At 37.9% G+C, this 16,275-nt stretch overlaps 2 protein-coding genes across 4 annotated transcripts; one reads left to right on the top strand and one right to left on the bottom strand.

Moving 5' to 3' along the window:
* Positions 1–4,579: 4,579 nt before the first annotated feature.
* LOC147857426 (uncharacterized) lies at positions 4,580–7,488 on the bottom strand. 3 transcript variants are annotated; one of them, XM_087328082.1, is made up of 8 exons: positions 7,316–7,488; positions 7,013–7,109; positions 6,237–6,288; positions 6,013–6,087; positions 5,685–5,747; positions 5,518–5,577; positions 4,946–5,020; positions 4,580–4,907 (listed from the first exon to the last, which is right to left on the bottom strand). In XM_087328082.1, the coding sequence occupies exons 1-7, from the start codon at positions 7,455–7,457 to the stop codon at positions 4,946–4,948; spliced, it is 564 nt and encodes a 187-aa protein (XP_087184208.1). In that variant the 5' UTR covers positions 7,458–7,488; the 3' UTR covers positions 4,580–4,907. The 3 variants fall into 3 exon arrangements, with proteins under 3 accessions (XP_087184208.1, XP_087184211.1, XP_087184210.1); XM_087328085.1 differs by having other exon boundaries at positions 4,580–5,020; positions 6,237–6,283; XM_087328084.1 differs by lacking the exon at positions 5,685–5,747 and having other exon boundaries at positions 4,580–5,020.
* A 4,009-nt stretch (positions 7,489–11,497) lies between these two features.
* On the top strand, positions 11,498–15,221 carry LOC147857425 (uncharacterized). Its single transcript, XM_087328808.1, has 3 exons — positions 11,498–12,163; positions 13,789–13,826; positions 14,175–15,221. The coding sequence occupies exons 1-3, from the start codon at positions 11,752–11,754 to the stop codon at positions 14,757–14,759; spliced, it is 1,035 nt and encodes a 344-aa protein (XP_087184934.1). The 5' UTR covers positions 11,498–11,751; the 3' UTR covers positions 14,760–15,221.
* The last annotated feature ends 1,054 nt before the right edge of the window (positions 15,222–16,275 follow it).

The following is a 16,275-nucleotide window of genomic DNA, read 5'->3' as shown; positions in this document are numbered from 1 at the left end:
TGCGCTCGGGTTGCGTCACCTTGACGTGCCGAACTTGAGGGGGAGAACAGTCCTGAACGACCAAGCAAGGCAGCAGGAAAGGAGCGGACACTGCGACACCGAGTCGGTTGACAAGTTCGACATCGGATCGGCTGAAGAAGCCGAGGGCGGATCCGCGGAAAGGTTCGGAAGCAGACAGAAGGGGAGCAACCGAAGGAGAGAGCCGAAGCCAACCACGCATGAGGAGGATGACGCCATCGAGGGCGAGAAGACTGAAGACGAGTTGGAGACAGCCAACTCGGACGAGAGCGAAGACCGATCAGAGGTAGCCGAGTCGGTTCGGATGTTTGATTCAGACACGCTGAATCAACCGAGGCCCAAGCGGAAGAAAAGGCAGCAGAAGAAGCGTCAACACCGCAACATCAGAAGAGCTAAGGGCCGCATGAGCAGACAAGCCGACCGGAAGGGTCGAAGCGCGCGGAGTCGAACAGGTCGAGGAGCGCGAGCGAGGCGTGAAGCCAGGAGGAACCGGTGCTGTGAAGATCCCGAAGAGCCTCAAGTTGAGCTTGAGGGGGAGTGTTGAGAGACAAGCTCAACATCGGCCGGATCGGTTGAAGAAGCCGAGGACCGGATCGGTTGGGACCGATCGGTTAGGCCGAGTGCGTAAACCGGGAGGTCGTTAGGAAAGATATTCCGTGAGGAATATATTTGGGAGTTAGTGTAGGGGCTCTTGATGAGCATTGAAGTACTGTCAGTACTTCGGTCAGTCCTTTTAGGACTTGTATAAAAGTGCTCACTGAGCACGTCTTATGTACAGAGATTGAGTATTATTGTGAAATATAGTTTTTTGTGTTCTCTCTCTCTGTCTCTCCTGCGTATACCGTGTAAGCTCAAGCTCTCCATTAAACCTGTGTTTCCTTCCTCTGTTTTGTCTTCATACCTGCTTCCGCACGCTACTTTCTACAATCTCACAGTAATCTTATGAATTATATTATTGGCTCTGAAGCTCAAATTTCTCTAACTAATCTTGACCCTAGTAGAAAATTCTTGATTACCTCTAGAAAACAATAGACCGCATATTAGATACAAGGTATCATGATTATGATTGAGCTATTGTAGTGCTTTTTTGGCGTCATTACCAAAAGCTACTTCTTTCTTACTCATGTGCTTTTTTTGAGAACCAGCTCGAGGTCAATGTGCGTGGAAGTACCATTTGTTGTCAAGGCAAGCAAGAGTGAGTGGCATTCACTCTTCAAGCTACTATGTGTAGGCTAACTACGAAATGAAACTTTAATCCTACTCTATGACTTAATCACTTACACAAGGTTAATGAAACACATAATTCATGTGAGGCTTAACCATAACTTATGTGCTTGATAGAGGATACAAGGTATCATGATTACGACTAAGCTATTATAGCTCAATGATAATCATGATACCTTGTATCCAACATGACTTCACTTCCATTTATTCAAGTTTGGGGACATTATAATTTGATGATGATACAAAGGTTAGGGCCTAGGCTTATAGCTTTAGATAGATAGATAGATTTTTTTAGCGTCCATAGAGAGGCCAATATTGAAACCATAGGACCGAAAGTGCAAAAATTATCTTGATGCGTGTCTCCCTCCTAAGAAGGGATATTCATACTTTGAAGCACCAAGTCTCAGTTTACGAATAAAGCATACAACTATGAGCTCAACCTTCTAGGTGTTCTCTTTACTATGATACTCAAGTCGTCGGCCCCTCTTAATATATCATCATAGCTTTCACGAATTTCACGATGAAGTAGAGAGAGAGAGAGAGAGAGAGAGATTATATTATTGTCTTCGGAGGTCAAATATGACCTATGGGACTTAATTTCTTCTTCTTTTTACTCACCTCTCTATTATATACTTAAGCTTTAACTATAGGGAGATATATAAATTGAGGAAGAACCTTTACAAAAGATTTATAGTTGTTCCTTATTCATCAACAGTACAATTATGTCTCTTTCACACTTTGGAGGGTACAAAATGTTTATAGATATTACCTTGATACCACACTCTCGTTGTGCTAAGGATGACAATGTGGAGGAGGGCTACTCAAGTTTGATGGAGTTTTTAGAAATAGGGGGTGGGGAACGAGGAGCAATGGGGATGGAAGAGAGAACAATAAGTGAAGTGGGACATAGGATGTGAGGAGAGGGGGATGATGGGGTGAAAATGGATGTTGAGGATGAAGATCTTCAGAGAAATGTGTGAATCACAAAAGTAGGGGGAGGTGGAGAAGGACAGATAGGGGTGAATGAAGGGGGGAGGGTTAGGTGGAGGTGAATGTAAATGTAAATGTGTTGTGGATTGGGTGCAAGTGGATGGCGAGGATGATGGTCTTTGGTTAGATTGATGTGTTGGGTGATGAAAAGGACACCAATTCGATAGAGGAAGTTTAGGGTTGGAGGCGGGACTTCCTAAAGTTGATATGTGAATCAATTCCATCGTGCTCTTCATGGATAGCCTTCATTTCAATATCTTCAAACTCCATTGTCTCTTTGTAACATATGGTCTCCCCATTATCTATGAGCATCAAGTGGTCTTCGCTTGGTACAAACTTATTGGCATGTTTACCCCGAAAGTATTTGTCAAAGTGGTGGTTCCTATTTGAAACTCGAAGTATCATTTCCTTGATCTCTTTAGTGTTTCTTGATTATGCTACATGATACACCTATCCTCGAGGATCTACTAATGCCCTTTATGGCCGTTAGTGATTTGATATGATCCACTTGTTCACTCTTTGAGTTAAACGTTTCTTCTATCAAATATGATCACCCCAATTCATTTGATCCCTGGGTGATCTCTAGGCTTAAATTATCTCATCCACTTGGCTTAATGGCTCAAGGTGGTCGATCTTTTCAATGTAGGTTGACTCTTGTCTATCATTCAATGAGCTCTAACTTGTATTTGAAGTTTCTGACAATGACACCACCTAAACATCCAATAGCCAAACCTAGCAAGCCCATATCCGAGAATAACAAATTTTGTCAACTATGAATCCAACTTCTGGCACCACTTTGGCACATGGACATACACTTCACATATGAATGTTTGTGGTTATAGTGTGATAGTTTCTCGACTCAAAGCTTTTGCACTACCACCAAGCCTTTCAAATTGCTTGAGATGTTGATCACATAAATAACCATAAACTTGGCTAACACCCAAAAATCACAATTAGTTTCGAGGGTTTGCCTTGTATGGCTACTAGAGTTAATAAATCATCAGTGTTTGGCTACATTGTTGTTTGAAGCTCTACGCACCAAGCCACCATTGTTAGTACTTCTATGAAGAGTTTATCGTAGGCACACTTCAAGTTGTCAAGTGAAATACGGCCCCATACAAGGACTTTTGAAAAATTCTTCCAAAAAACAATTGAGTAGACATCTAATCTAGATGACATGCAAGAGCAAAGACCAACTTTGGTTGATGTCTTAATTCCGCAATTTTTGGTGGGTTGGATATTGTGGAATATCCACGATGTCCAACCCACTTAAAATTGTGGAATTAAAGTGAGTGAAATAATAATTGATGTTAACATCATTCTCGTCATTAGTACTTTCATCAACACTCATAATATTGGTCTTGTAGGAGCGTTTAAAAAGAGTGGAAATTTTGCATATCTTGCATTCAAGGGAAACCTTACACAATGGAGAAATTCAATAAATTTTGTATCTAATATTCTCTAGGAACAATTAGAGGTTTATGACTTGTACCTCTCTCTCAAACCCTCCTATAATCGGCCCCTTGCATTTTCCTATACTTGCTTAATAACATACCATCAATCAAACACGCCTAAAGTGACTTGCTTGTAGGTTGTTGAAATACAAACAAGGGAAAATCCTACCCAAAGTTTGGGATATGAGGAATGTCTACTTGTTTTACCCATATGTTTAGGTTCCATATGCACATTTAAGCTTAAACGAGAGGAAAAAGAATCTATCATGCATAGGCATTAGAGGAAAGCTAGTCGAAAAATCTTCTTCATTTCTCCTCGTTCATCATCATCTTCTACAAGGGGATGACCTCTTAATCTTCATAATATTCTAAATGGGTTTGTAATCTTCTTTGACTAGGATTGATATTCTTGAAAACCTTCTTCAACCTAGGCTCCTATTCTTCAAGTCATCATCTTTTGTTGACAATAATTGCCTAATCTCCTACTAGTACCAAGGATGTGTTCTACAAAATAGATGTAAATAAAAATCACTTAATCTTCTTGAATGTAAGCATTTTGATCTTTGTTCATGTAACTTCTACCTAAATCCCACAATAATCTGTATCTCTCTTAATTCAAAACTTCTTGCTTCAACCTCAGTACGCATGTTATACACATTATTTATACCGCAATAGAGTTGGAAATGAAAATCACCTAGTCCTTGAATGTAATCAGTTTCATCTTATCAAAGTTCTGTCTAAACTTCACAATAATCTGTATTTGCATTTCTGTTAGTTTAGAACCGTAATGGTTCCTCCTCAGCATGCATATCTCCGCATCATTTATAGAATATTGGTCTTTTGGATGTTATTAACAGATACTAATCTTTATTATTGTTAATACTACAATAAGCCAATAAACAGCTTTAGCTTTCATTACAAATAAACATAAGGGTTAGGTAATGACTCTTTACCAAACCATAATCCCTCCAAAGAGAGAGAAAGCCTATAATTGAGCACAAGGCATCAATCAATGCATCCCAAAGTATAATATGTATGCACGATGTATATGCATATGAGTTTGTAGTATACACTCTCTTTCTCTTACAAATGATCACCTTGGCCAAATTGCATTTGATACAATAGAAGTGATGACATCTTGATATATTTTTTTAACATCCAGATTGTTCTTGTTAAGAAAAAGGGGAAGAATTTTCTGAGTTGAAGACCGTGGAAATGGAAGTTAGAGAAAATTTCTGAGTTGACCATGGAAATGGAAGTTAGAGAACTTGATCGCCCCACACATCCTCTTCATTGATCATATTAACTTGTACACATCCTTCCCTCATAGGAACCTAATAAATAATACATATACAGGGAAGGAAAGAAAAGTTATATTAAGGTTTTTTCAGAGGCTAGAAAGAGCCAAGGAGGCCAAACAAGAGACACAAAACATCAACATCAACAATCCTTGGGAGGGCTTTGCCGTATTGACTTCATGAAAAAGAAAATGTAAACAAAACTTGAAAGAAGATCACTTTAAACATATAGTTAAAACAAAATCCTCAAAAACTTAAGTAAAATGTGTAAAGCTTGAAAATGTAGAGCATATGCATGTGTGTGTATTATTCAAAATATTGAATAATGGGAAAAAAAAACAAACATCTATGTATAATTTAATATAAAAACTCAAATAAGGAATCTACTTGAATTGTGGAAATAAATCAATCAATAAAATCTTATATGTATGTATGCATGCATGAATGCAAGGTATGTCTGTAAGGTGGGTATGTATATATGCATGCATGAATGCAAGCTATGTATGTATATATGCATGTATATATGAACTTACAGGGCAAATACAACCTCTCACAAGCTCCTCAATCTTCTTATTGCTTGCATCTGAGCTAACCTAAACAAATTCACCAAGGAAAAACAAATAGTTTTCTTGGAACTTTTTAAAGAAAAGAACTAATTATCAGGTAGAATTTTTTTTTAAATGAAGCAAAAAAAGAGAACCTCAGATGCTCCTCCAACAACCTCCATCTCACAATGACAACAAGACCCTTCAAAGCAGAAGTCCTAATAGCATGACCAAGGTTTAAATCATTAGAGAGATACGGGATCCAAATCATTCCGCCCACCCCCAAAAATGCCGGCTTGGTCAAACCCTCTGAAAGAGCAATCATGTTACACGCTTATTTTGGTTGATTCATCCTCTCTTTCAGAGGGTTTCATGAAGCTCCTTTGGGGAAATACCGGAAACTCGCCAGCATTTGCGAGAATAATGACAAGCTTAGGAAGTATTTAGGAGTTTTTTTCCATATGAAAATATACGCATCCTTACAGGATTTGGAACCATAGCTCCACATCGCTCCGCTACACGCAACAGATTCTCCCCAACTCTCGCGGCTTCAATCACCTGCACAAAGCCAGAATGCAATCGAATCATTAGAGAGCTGATTAAAGGAGACTCTTGTTAGGATTCAGGAATAACAACATATGAGGCACTTTGGTGTAGTTAATCTCCCATCTGTTTTGAGCTTAAAAATGTGACTGAAATTTTGTTACCGTTTCAGTTCCTTTGTTGAACGCTACTCTGACATCACCTCCAAGCTCTGCACTACATCCAAAAATGGAGCAACCATGATTCTCTAGTAAAAGATATGACAAAAATCAATAGGAAAATCTCAAGTGCCCTAGAATAAATATCATGTGCCATTGGTATATGGAATAATTACCCTTATCTTGCAGATTTTCTCATGAACAAAACGCACTTTTTCTGTAACCCTTTCAAACGGTACCCTTTTCTATTTAGATTGCTAATGTTTAAAGGAATGGGCGTCAATGGAAACCAGCCCATTTCTGTTGATTCATGTGTATCGATATGTATATTATATGAATCTGTGTACATACCCCATTATTCCAATTTCTCGAACCAACAAATCTGTCCTTCAATATGCTAAAGACAACCAATTTTCTTTTCTGGAGCCAATGAATATGCGCCACTACTGCCTTTCAATTCTTCCTCTGGATGAGCCAATGAGCAAATACCACTTGTGTCAACACTGCTGATTCAGTTTTCGTCTGGAGCCAATGAATATGTGCCACATAATGATCTAAAGAGAATGCCACTCTCACTATACTATACAAATTTTCTACACTAGAAACACGATACAACAGAAAATTTTGTCTCTTATCATATGTATATCTCATCGAAATACATAAAAAAAAAAACAAATTTCCATCTGAAAAAATTCACAAATACAGAGGGATATAGAAGTGTGTGTGTGTGTGTGTGTGTGTGTGTGTGTTTATAAAAACATAGAAAATAAACACAGGCTTACTTGCTATTCCAATAGGTGCCAGGAAGAGCTCCTTCTTTGAGCCTTTGGGAGCCCACAGATCCTGTCTTAGGGCTACCACTACTACCTCCATATCTATCTGAGATCAAAGGTAAAGGAAGGCTATTCTTATAAACAAAATCCAAGAACTTTCGGGGGTGCTCAGGATCATGTGTTTATAAACATCAGAAACAAGAATGAATAGAACATCTTCTGCACAGAAAAAAGACCCCTCTATTTCTCTCTCTGGCTAAATATCACATATATAGATAGAGAGAGATAGAGATAGATAATGTATGTACTCACTGGAAGAGCATTGGATGAAGACATTATATCTCTTGTCGGTTGTAGAATGAGACCTCCTCCTTCTCCACCATGGCTGCTGCAGATGCTGAGCTTTTAGCTCAAACCCCATTACAGCAACAAGCTGAGCCATAGCCATAGCCATAGCTATTGCCAAGAGCTTCAAAAGTTACTCTGTTTTTAGGTGGTCTTCCTCCTCTTAGACCTGGCCTTTAACTAAGTGTGGTGGTGTACATAGAAATGGGCCCGGTTTCGGTTTCGGCTCGGCTCGGTTCGGTTTCTTGGCCTTGAAACCAAACCGTTTAAAATTTATGAAGCCATTTAAACCAAACCGTTTACGAAAAAGAGCCTACACTGTGTTATGTTTAGGCCATGTGTGGGGAAAGAGCCTACATTTGTAAATAGTTGATATTGTTGGCCTCATTCGAACCAAGTCGTAGACACGTCTCTTTCGAAACATATATGTACATATGTGTGTGTGTGTGTGTGGCGTGTGGCCATTCCGACCAATAAATTTAGGACCGCATTCATGTAAGGCTAATGGCTTGATCATTTCTGTAAGGCTAAAGGCTTCATCACGACCGATAAAGGTAGAGAATCAGGTTCACGTAAGGCTTATGGCTTGATCACAACCGATATAGGTAGAGAATCGAGTTCACGTAAGGCTTATGGCCTGATCATGACTGATAAAGATAGAGAACCAGGTTCACGTAAGACTTATGGCTTGATCACAATCGAGAGTGCACCCGATCATTCTTCGAAAACATGTGTTGCATGGCACCCGCGAAACTAGTTGGTGGTGTATATGAGTTCTATGTGTATGAGGCATTGAAGCTCAATTATGACTTCTTTCCAATGACATAGAATGCCACACAATTCATGGCCATTGAAAAACAAGTTGCACAAAGGAGCTTCTAATTATAGTACTTCCAACAAACAAGATTTTGCACTTGGATAATGCATACTCTACCTTTCTAGATAAATGCCAAGAATGTGTTCTATTGAAACATGTGTTCCACTATTCTATAATAATCACTTGTATGTGAAATGGGAAATCATCTTTGTACATCAAAATGGGTGGCAATAAAAATCAACAATCATTTACTTGATCGCTTTTCGGCAATACCATATGCATTCATACTCTTTTATTAGTTATTCTTTTCTATGTCATTAATCAATTAGAACACAAGGAAATATTGTCATGATGATGATGTATTTCATAGTGGGAAAACTCAATTGAGAAAAATAAAACTTTTCTCTAGATGGATTAGGATTTGAGCATTACATTGTAATCGATGGTTGTCACGCATTCCTCTTGGATGACGACGATGTGATGTTAAGCTAGGAGCTAGCTAGAGTACTAAAGGTAGACTTTTCTAGGTAGTGGCGATGGGAGTCCATGGTTTTATTAGGAGTGTTGATAATGTTCTCTATAGTTTCCATAGTATGATAACAAGGAGAATAAATTTCCTAATTCACCAAATATTAAGAACGTAACCACACAAACTTGGAGTCAAAGACATGGAACAAAATTTGAAAACCATTGACGGTTGATGTTCCAAACAAAAAAAACATCACTAGTGTAATCAACCAATTGTTCATAGTTGTTAAATATCCTCTAAGCATGTCACATCCGATGCTATGATCTAAGGACACACTAAACACTCTTTATAGAAGTACTAGAGAAAGAGCCTAACATTGTAATGGGCTGTAGAGGTAACATTTATAAACGTCCTTTATACCCTCCCAAGTGTGAAAGGACATAGTTGTTATTAATTAAGGAATAATTATAAAGGTGAAATTATAAACCTTTCATCGGGGGTTAAGGCCCAAGCCTCTCTCTCTCTCACACATCTACCTAATTATATGTTATAAGCCTAAGCTTTGTATCTTCATAACTTCTAATTATATTAACATGGATTGGAACTAGAGTCTAATTGTTGATTTCTCCCTTTATCGCTCTTCATTCGAGTGCTTGAGTCATGGTGAAGTCTCACATGAATTTAAGTGTTTAATTAACCTCATGAAAATGATTATGTCATATATTAGGATTAAAGTGTGTTGTAGTAGTTAGTCTACTATCTAGGTATAAGTAGCTTGAGAGTGACTTGACACTCGTTGTAGTCAATCTTGCCAACAATAAGGTAGATGGTGTTACATCCCTACACATGGATCTCGAGGTCATGGTTCTCAAAAGAATACCCGAGTGAGAAGTGAATTCAAGAAGGATGCTAAAAGATGTTACATCTTTGGCATCACTGTCAATATTATAATTATTGCTAGAAGCTAGTCATGAGCACCTTGTAAATTCCCCAAACTATGTAGAGTCTACGCAAGTGAGAAATAACCACCTTCAAATTTTATTGTTACCATTGTTGTTTGTGTTATCTTTGTTAGCAATTTGCCATTAATGAGTCTAGCGTTCACATTGTTAAGAGTAAACCTTTTATTCTCTCTCTCTCTCTCTCTCTCTCTCTCTCTCTCTCTCTCTCTCTCTATATATATATATATATATATATATATATATATATATATATATGCTAAGAATATTGTATCTATATCTTGTTGATTAATCATAAACAGGGGTTAATCTTTCCTATAATTGATTAACCTATCATTAAGTATAACCATAAATATTGTTTAGTAGTTAAGGATCATAATTGTATTCTATTCCCAACACGATCTAATCCTTATAGGGCAAAGAATGCTAGTCTCTTCAACTTGATATGTTATCGGACTTGCAAGAAGAATTTAAAGTAAAAAAGAGTCGAGGGGATAAAAAAGCTTCTGATCCCCAACAATGAGCTCTCTTGCTCATATTATAGATTTCAAAAGATTTCTTCTCAAATAAAAATAAAATCCTATCTTCTTAATATGCACCATTGTGTTTTCTTTTGAGCATGCACTTGTCCTTATCATTGCATCGACCTGGCTTCAGCAATATGTACGTCAACCATTGAGATTTAACATAAGTGCATGCACTTGTCCTTATCCTTTCATAGGTGCCTAACTTCAAGAAGATTTATGCCAACCATTAATATTTAATATACATATTCCATTCTTGCCGTGTCACCTACATATAAGGCGGGCGGGTCTACCTTTTTCATTCAATCACCTTTGAGGAGTTTCAAGCCTTTGATCATTTTCAGTTACTAGAGGCTAGCTCTTACCGTTTTGAGCCATGCTCTCCTACCCATTTTCGGTCCTTCACTTGTTCATGTCTTCACGTCCAAAAAGTTCTAACTACATGGCATTTGACAGTCCATCTTACGTTCATATTTTCTTTTATTATAGTACGAATAGTTCATTCAATTCTACGGATACACATACGTGCCTGTTAAACAAAGCCGAACCGACACCGAAACTCCTTTTTTTTTCCCCCTTGTAATCTTTTTCTTTCTCTAAATCATTTGTCTTTGGATCAACACTTCGACCAGAACAGAATCCCAAGGATTGTGATAAACTCGACCTTTTATTCTCTGTCCTTTCTCTTCCGATGAACAACACACAATGTTACGGGCACACGACGCAGGACGCATGTCACATCACGACACATGCCACATCAACGTTTGAACTTTGCACCACACATGTCACATGCCGCATCAGCGTTCACAGACACATGTCACATGTCAGATCACGACACATGCCCACTGGTTAAAGATAACTAGAAGTCAACATGGAGTGACACGGCACATCACGACACATATACGCCACATCAGCAATGACACGTGTCACATCACGATTCATGGCACATGCCACATCAGCAATGACACATGTCACATCCCGATGCACGGGACATGCCACATCAGCATACACGTGGCATCACCACGACACGTATCAGTTATAAAGATAACAAGAAGTCAACATGGAGCCTGCACCAATTTTATTGTTCATACAAACATTTAAGCTTCTTCAACAATAATGCAAAGCTCTTAAGAAGAAGAAGAAGAAGAAGAAGAAGAAGAAGAAGATTAGGGTTCCATTTTCATTAGCCTCCAAATCTGACAGTGAAAATAACCCTAAATCCTGCCATCTGTTCAAAGCTCAAATTTTCCCCTGGCTCTGATGCAGAGCTAGAAATCAAAGAACGATCAGAGAATCCAGTAATTATATATATATGTGTGTGTAGATAGATAGTTAGGAGGTTTATACGCAAACATTGATCGACGCTGTACGAGCATTAGGGTTTCTACCTGTATATACATATATGTCAAAATAGGGCCCAATTTAGGGCCCCTATATAGGAATATGCCAAAACAGAGCAAAATTCAGGGTTTCGACCTATTTATGTTGCAAGACAAGGCAACAATTAGGGTTTCTACTTATATGTATGTGTCAGAGGAAGGAAAAACTTAAGGTTCCTACCTGTATATATCTGTCCATACAGGGCAAAATTTAGTGTTTTTTAACAAATATATACGTCAAAACAGGGGATTTATATGGGTTCCGTGTGTGGTGTGATGAAAGGGTCTCGGGACCCATCAAAATCTCTGTCATTTCAACAAGATTGGGGAAGAAGAAGAAGACGACGGCGAAGACGAAAACCATATGAATGTGGAGCTTCCATGGATGGTGATGAAGATAATCATGAGACCTCCGTCATACCTCATCCTCTTCAACAGAATAGGTCTTCTCGCTCCTCTAGCAACAGACGCTACAGAAGCAACAGTAGTAGTGGTAATGACTTTGTTGGATTGATTGTTTCTTCTCAACAAAATGATAATAAACATCATGAATTTCAATATGAGGGAGTGGACAATTGTCCTACCATGTCAGATAGCTTCCATTTTTCACACTACTGCCCTTCCTTGACATCAAATGAGGTCTCGGATCGCGAGATTATGCATTCAGGTATGTCTTGCTTTTCTTTATCTCTAGTACTTTATAAATTTTTTAACTCAAATGGTTGATAATCATGGTCTAATCATATGCTTATGTATATGTGAATGTCTATGTGTATCTATAATATGTGGATGTATATCTCTGTAGGTAGATGTGGAAATGGATGTACCTCTACATATTTCTATCTGTATTTATATGGCTTGCATGTTGGCAATCAACCTTTGTGGACGAAAACCCAAAGTTACTAAAAGTTACCTGTCACATGATCACTTCCAACAAATGGTTTGCACACTAATTGCCTCTATACACCTGCAAAATTGATCACAATCCAAATATTTCCTGGCACAGGTTTAAAATGTGGATGCAAGTTGTCATAGATGATCACGGTATGTGGTATACTCACGAGCATAGGAATACAATACATCTTGCCAAAGCTAACTGTATAGACTACAATAACTGTAAGATGAATGTCACTTGACATGTGCTAATGAAGGACTTTTCGGTGTCTCCAAAGTCAAAATCGATCAACATGATCTATATATCTGCTAGAGATGTATCAAGTCTTGACAAAGTTTGCTTTTCCACGCAGTTCTTTTCAAATCTCTTTTATCATAAAAAATTAAAAATGATGAATACTTGGCGGACATCCACCAAAGCAGAGTTGGAACAAGAATGTGTCAAGCATTTCTTCATGAACCCTGCTTCCTCTCCTTCGATCAATTCACAATCTAAAGTAGCTAGATAAGAATTTCTCACATATATATCACCTATTCTTAGTCCACAATGAACACATGGGCTGGAAGCTGATTTTTCTTAAAAATGAATTGCAAGCCACCATACATGAATTAGGTAAATGGAAGGCACTTGGCTGGATGGTCTATAGCTGCTGAATTTCATCTCCAAATTTGGGAAGATTTAAAAATCTGCCATTCTTTACCTCATAAGTGGCACTCGATATTCGGGAACATAACGAAGTTCATGGAAAGGACAATTGAAACTCGTCCTCAAAAGGACCATGTGTGAATATGTAGGGGATTGACTTCTGATTACGTATATGCAGTAGTTCACTTACTATTCGTTAAACTAGTTGTGCACTCAATGACAGATGGCTTATATACAATTCATTTACAGCAGTACGGCATTATCCCACACACACACATAACAGACAACACTGAAAATGCATAGATTGGTATAGAATATGCAAAAAATACACGACTGAACTTGGAGTAAAAGAAGTTTTAAAAGTTGTTTATTTCCTCTATCAAAACAATGAGTCCTCATATATGTCTAACAGAAAATTCATACATGCTTAGTCCCTAGATAACTCGGTATGCCAGGGTTGTCCACTAGTGCTTTACTCTCTGCTATGGCTGCATACCCTTTACTATTATTGTATATGGATAATTTATCAAAAAAATGGTGAACTTCACAATCCAGCTTTCTACAAGTTTTTTTTTGTATTGGTCAGGCATATGATGATTTAGGGTTTTTACATTAAGAAGGCTATGCACTCACTTATGTAAAGAACAACAAAGTAGTTTCAAGAACCTGGGATGTGTGTTTTAAGATAATCAATTTAACCATTTCACTTTTGACTGATCTATATTATCTGGTTGTGATTGGTTTTTAAACAGACCAAAGCTTACAAAAGTTTGGAACATTTTCACGTCAGGTTTGTTAGGATGGTGATTTAATTTTCTTTGGTCTATGCTTTTCATGTCCTATAATACTTTATACAGGGAAAAGTATCAAAATATTCCTTAACTTGGTGGATCTTTACTAGAATCCCCGTAAGATTTCAAACCTGCGAGAATACCCCTCATGAGTACACTGTCTAGTGCTACAAGTGTATTCTAGTAAAAGTTTGAAAGCTTATGGGTGTAATGGTAAATATGTAACAACTTAGGGGCAATTTTTTTATTTTCCCCTACTATATAACATTGATTCAACTTTCTTTAGCTATGCCACATGTGTTGACTCAGGATATGACAAGAACAATCTCTTTTCATGTCAACAACAGGAGTCAGAACGATCAATTTCATTTGGGTCGATTGGATCAATCTCTAAGAGGTCCACAATGGGTCGCTTCAAGTCGAAGGAAGGCAGGCTTATCGAGCCCCCGCTTGGTTTGGCAAGTAGTGGTGTTAGCGATAGCACTTCGACAGAACACTCCTATAACATGCATTCTTTTGCTGACCTCTTGGAGATGTCACTTCCAAGAAGCTCGAGATGGTCCAATATGGACATATCTTCAAAGACGGATGCTTTTGTGGATCGTATAAGTCACAAGAATGAAGATTTTTCCTTCAAGCTTTGTATGGAGGCGATGCGCCAAGAGTACCATTACCCTATCTCTCATAGGGAACCTCATAAGTGTAGTCTATGCTTGAAAGTGACATCTTGGAAGTCACCTTCAGACTTTCCGAGGATCTCGAGAAGCAAAGAATTACCAGTGGTTAGTGTCCTTGAATGTGGTCACATTTTCCATGCCGAATGTCTTGAACATGCCACGGCTCTTGTGCACACACATGACCCTCCATGCCCTAGATGTGAATTCGAGGCGAGATTGCATGTGAAAACTCAAAGAGAGAGTAGGGTCAAGTGAACCAAAGGGGCCTGAATAGCCAACAAGGGTGTGGCACTTATAAAATTCAACTGTGAAATGATGACATTGTCCAAAGGGACAAGATTGGGTTTGTTGTGTCCCCCAAAAACGATTATGGAAACCATAAACTGAATTGGCTGATAAACAACGTAGTATGAATTCTAATGGCAATAGATGGTCCAGCAACAACATCTATCACGAAAAAATTAGACCCCCTCTTTCCTTAGGTACATTTTACTTAAATAGTTCATCGCATGTTTGTATACTAGTTTTCTTCCATTGCAAATCTCAAATGTGTCATTCATTACTTACTAGATAATCAAGTTTGCAATTGTGAACAAAAATATTCCATACATTGATTGTAAATTTGTATATTGATACTCCCAATGGAAGTCTTTTAAAAAAGGCGCTCTATCATTTGTGATATTAAACTAATATAAAGGCTTGTACTTTTGGAAATAAGTAGGTTTTGCAATAAAGCTTGTTCTAAAGATGAAACAATGAGATAGGAAGAGAGAGAGAGAGAGAGAGAGAGAGAGAGAGAGAGAGAGAGAGAGAGAGTAGTGAGATAATTAAAGATGAAACAATGAGATAATAGTAATAGGATGTTTATTTTTTGTTGCCTCACTTGACATGTTTGGATTGGGTAAGTTGTGTGAATGTTGATTTCCTTGGATGTTTATGAGGTGTTGTCTAGTGTAATTTGTAATTGGGTTATCGATGTATAGTTTGTAAAACTGCTTTCATTCCTTTTCCTAGCAGTTTTTTCTAAGCAAGTGCACCCACAAGCTGTATGTGCATGTAGGTGTGGTAGTATGAGCATGCATCCAAATAACATTGGAAATTTGTTCACACAATAGAAAGATAGAATTCATCAAATTATGTTTCGGTAAATCCTTCAGCATGTATCATGGAATCATGAGCATATGCATGTGTTTGGTGTCCTAATTCAGAATGCAAGTTTTTCATTAAAAAACGATGTATAATGCATGTGCATATTGAACTACTAATGACGGAAACAGTATATTTCCTTAGTGGTGTTAAAACAAAGCTAGAAGATTAAATGGTCATATATGTCAAAGAAGATCATCGTAAGTTACAATAGTGTATGTTTTCATGGTTGTTTTAGAGTCCTTACGTATCATTTATTGAAAAGAGAGAAAGCAAGATTGGTTATATTCACCTATCCTTCGCCCATTAGAGGCTTGATCTCAATTGTACTATTGTGCTTGATGAGTTCTTGCTGAAACCTCTTGATGAATCAAATTATTAATCTCATTTTTTTATTTAGTGCATGCCTAGTTCTTTCCCTAAGTTGACTTACACTTATCCTACTCAAAAGTCTTCACATCAAACTTTCCTCCCAATGTACTCTCTTTGGGCCTAAGTCATTATAAGGTAGAGGAATATGCTTAAAAGTCAATGGCACAACTTTGCTCCAAATGGGTGATATTCTTCAATATTGGCATAAGAAGATGAATGTTGACTTGCAAAAAACCATTGCTAGAAGCACTGG

Source organism: Azolla caroliniana, unplaced genomic scaffold (assembly GCF_043228905.1).
Source record: "Azolla caroliniana isolate FFs.n. ecotype wild unplaced genomic scaffold, voAzoCaro1.0.p SCAF_12, whole genome shotgun sequence".
In the NCBI taxonomy this organism is placed as follows: Eukaryota; Viridiplantae; Streptophyta; class Polypodiopsida; order Salviniales; family Salviniaceae; genus Azolla; species Azolla caroliniana.
This window is presented reverse-complemented; position numbering and strand designations above follow the sequence as displayed.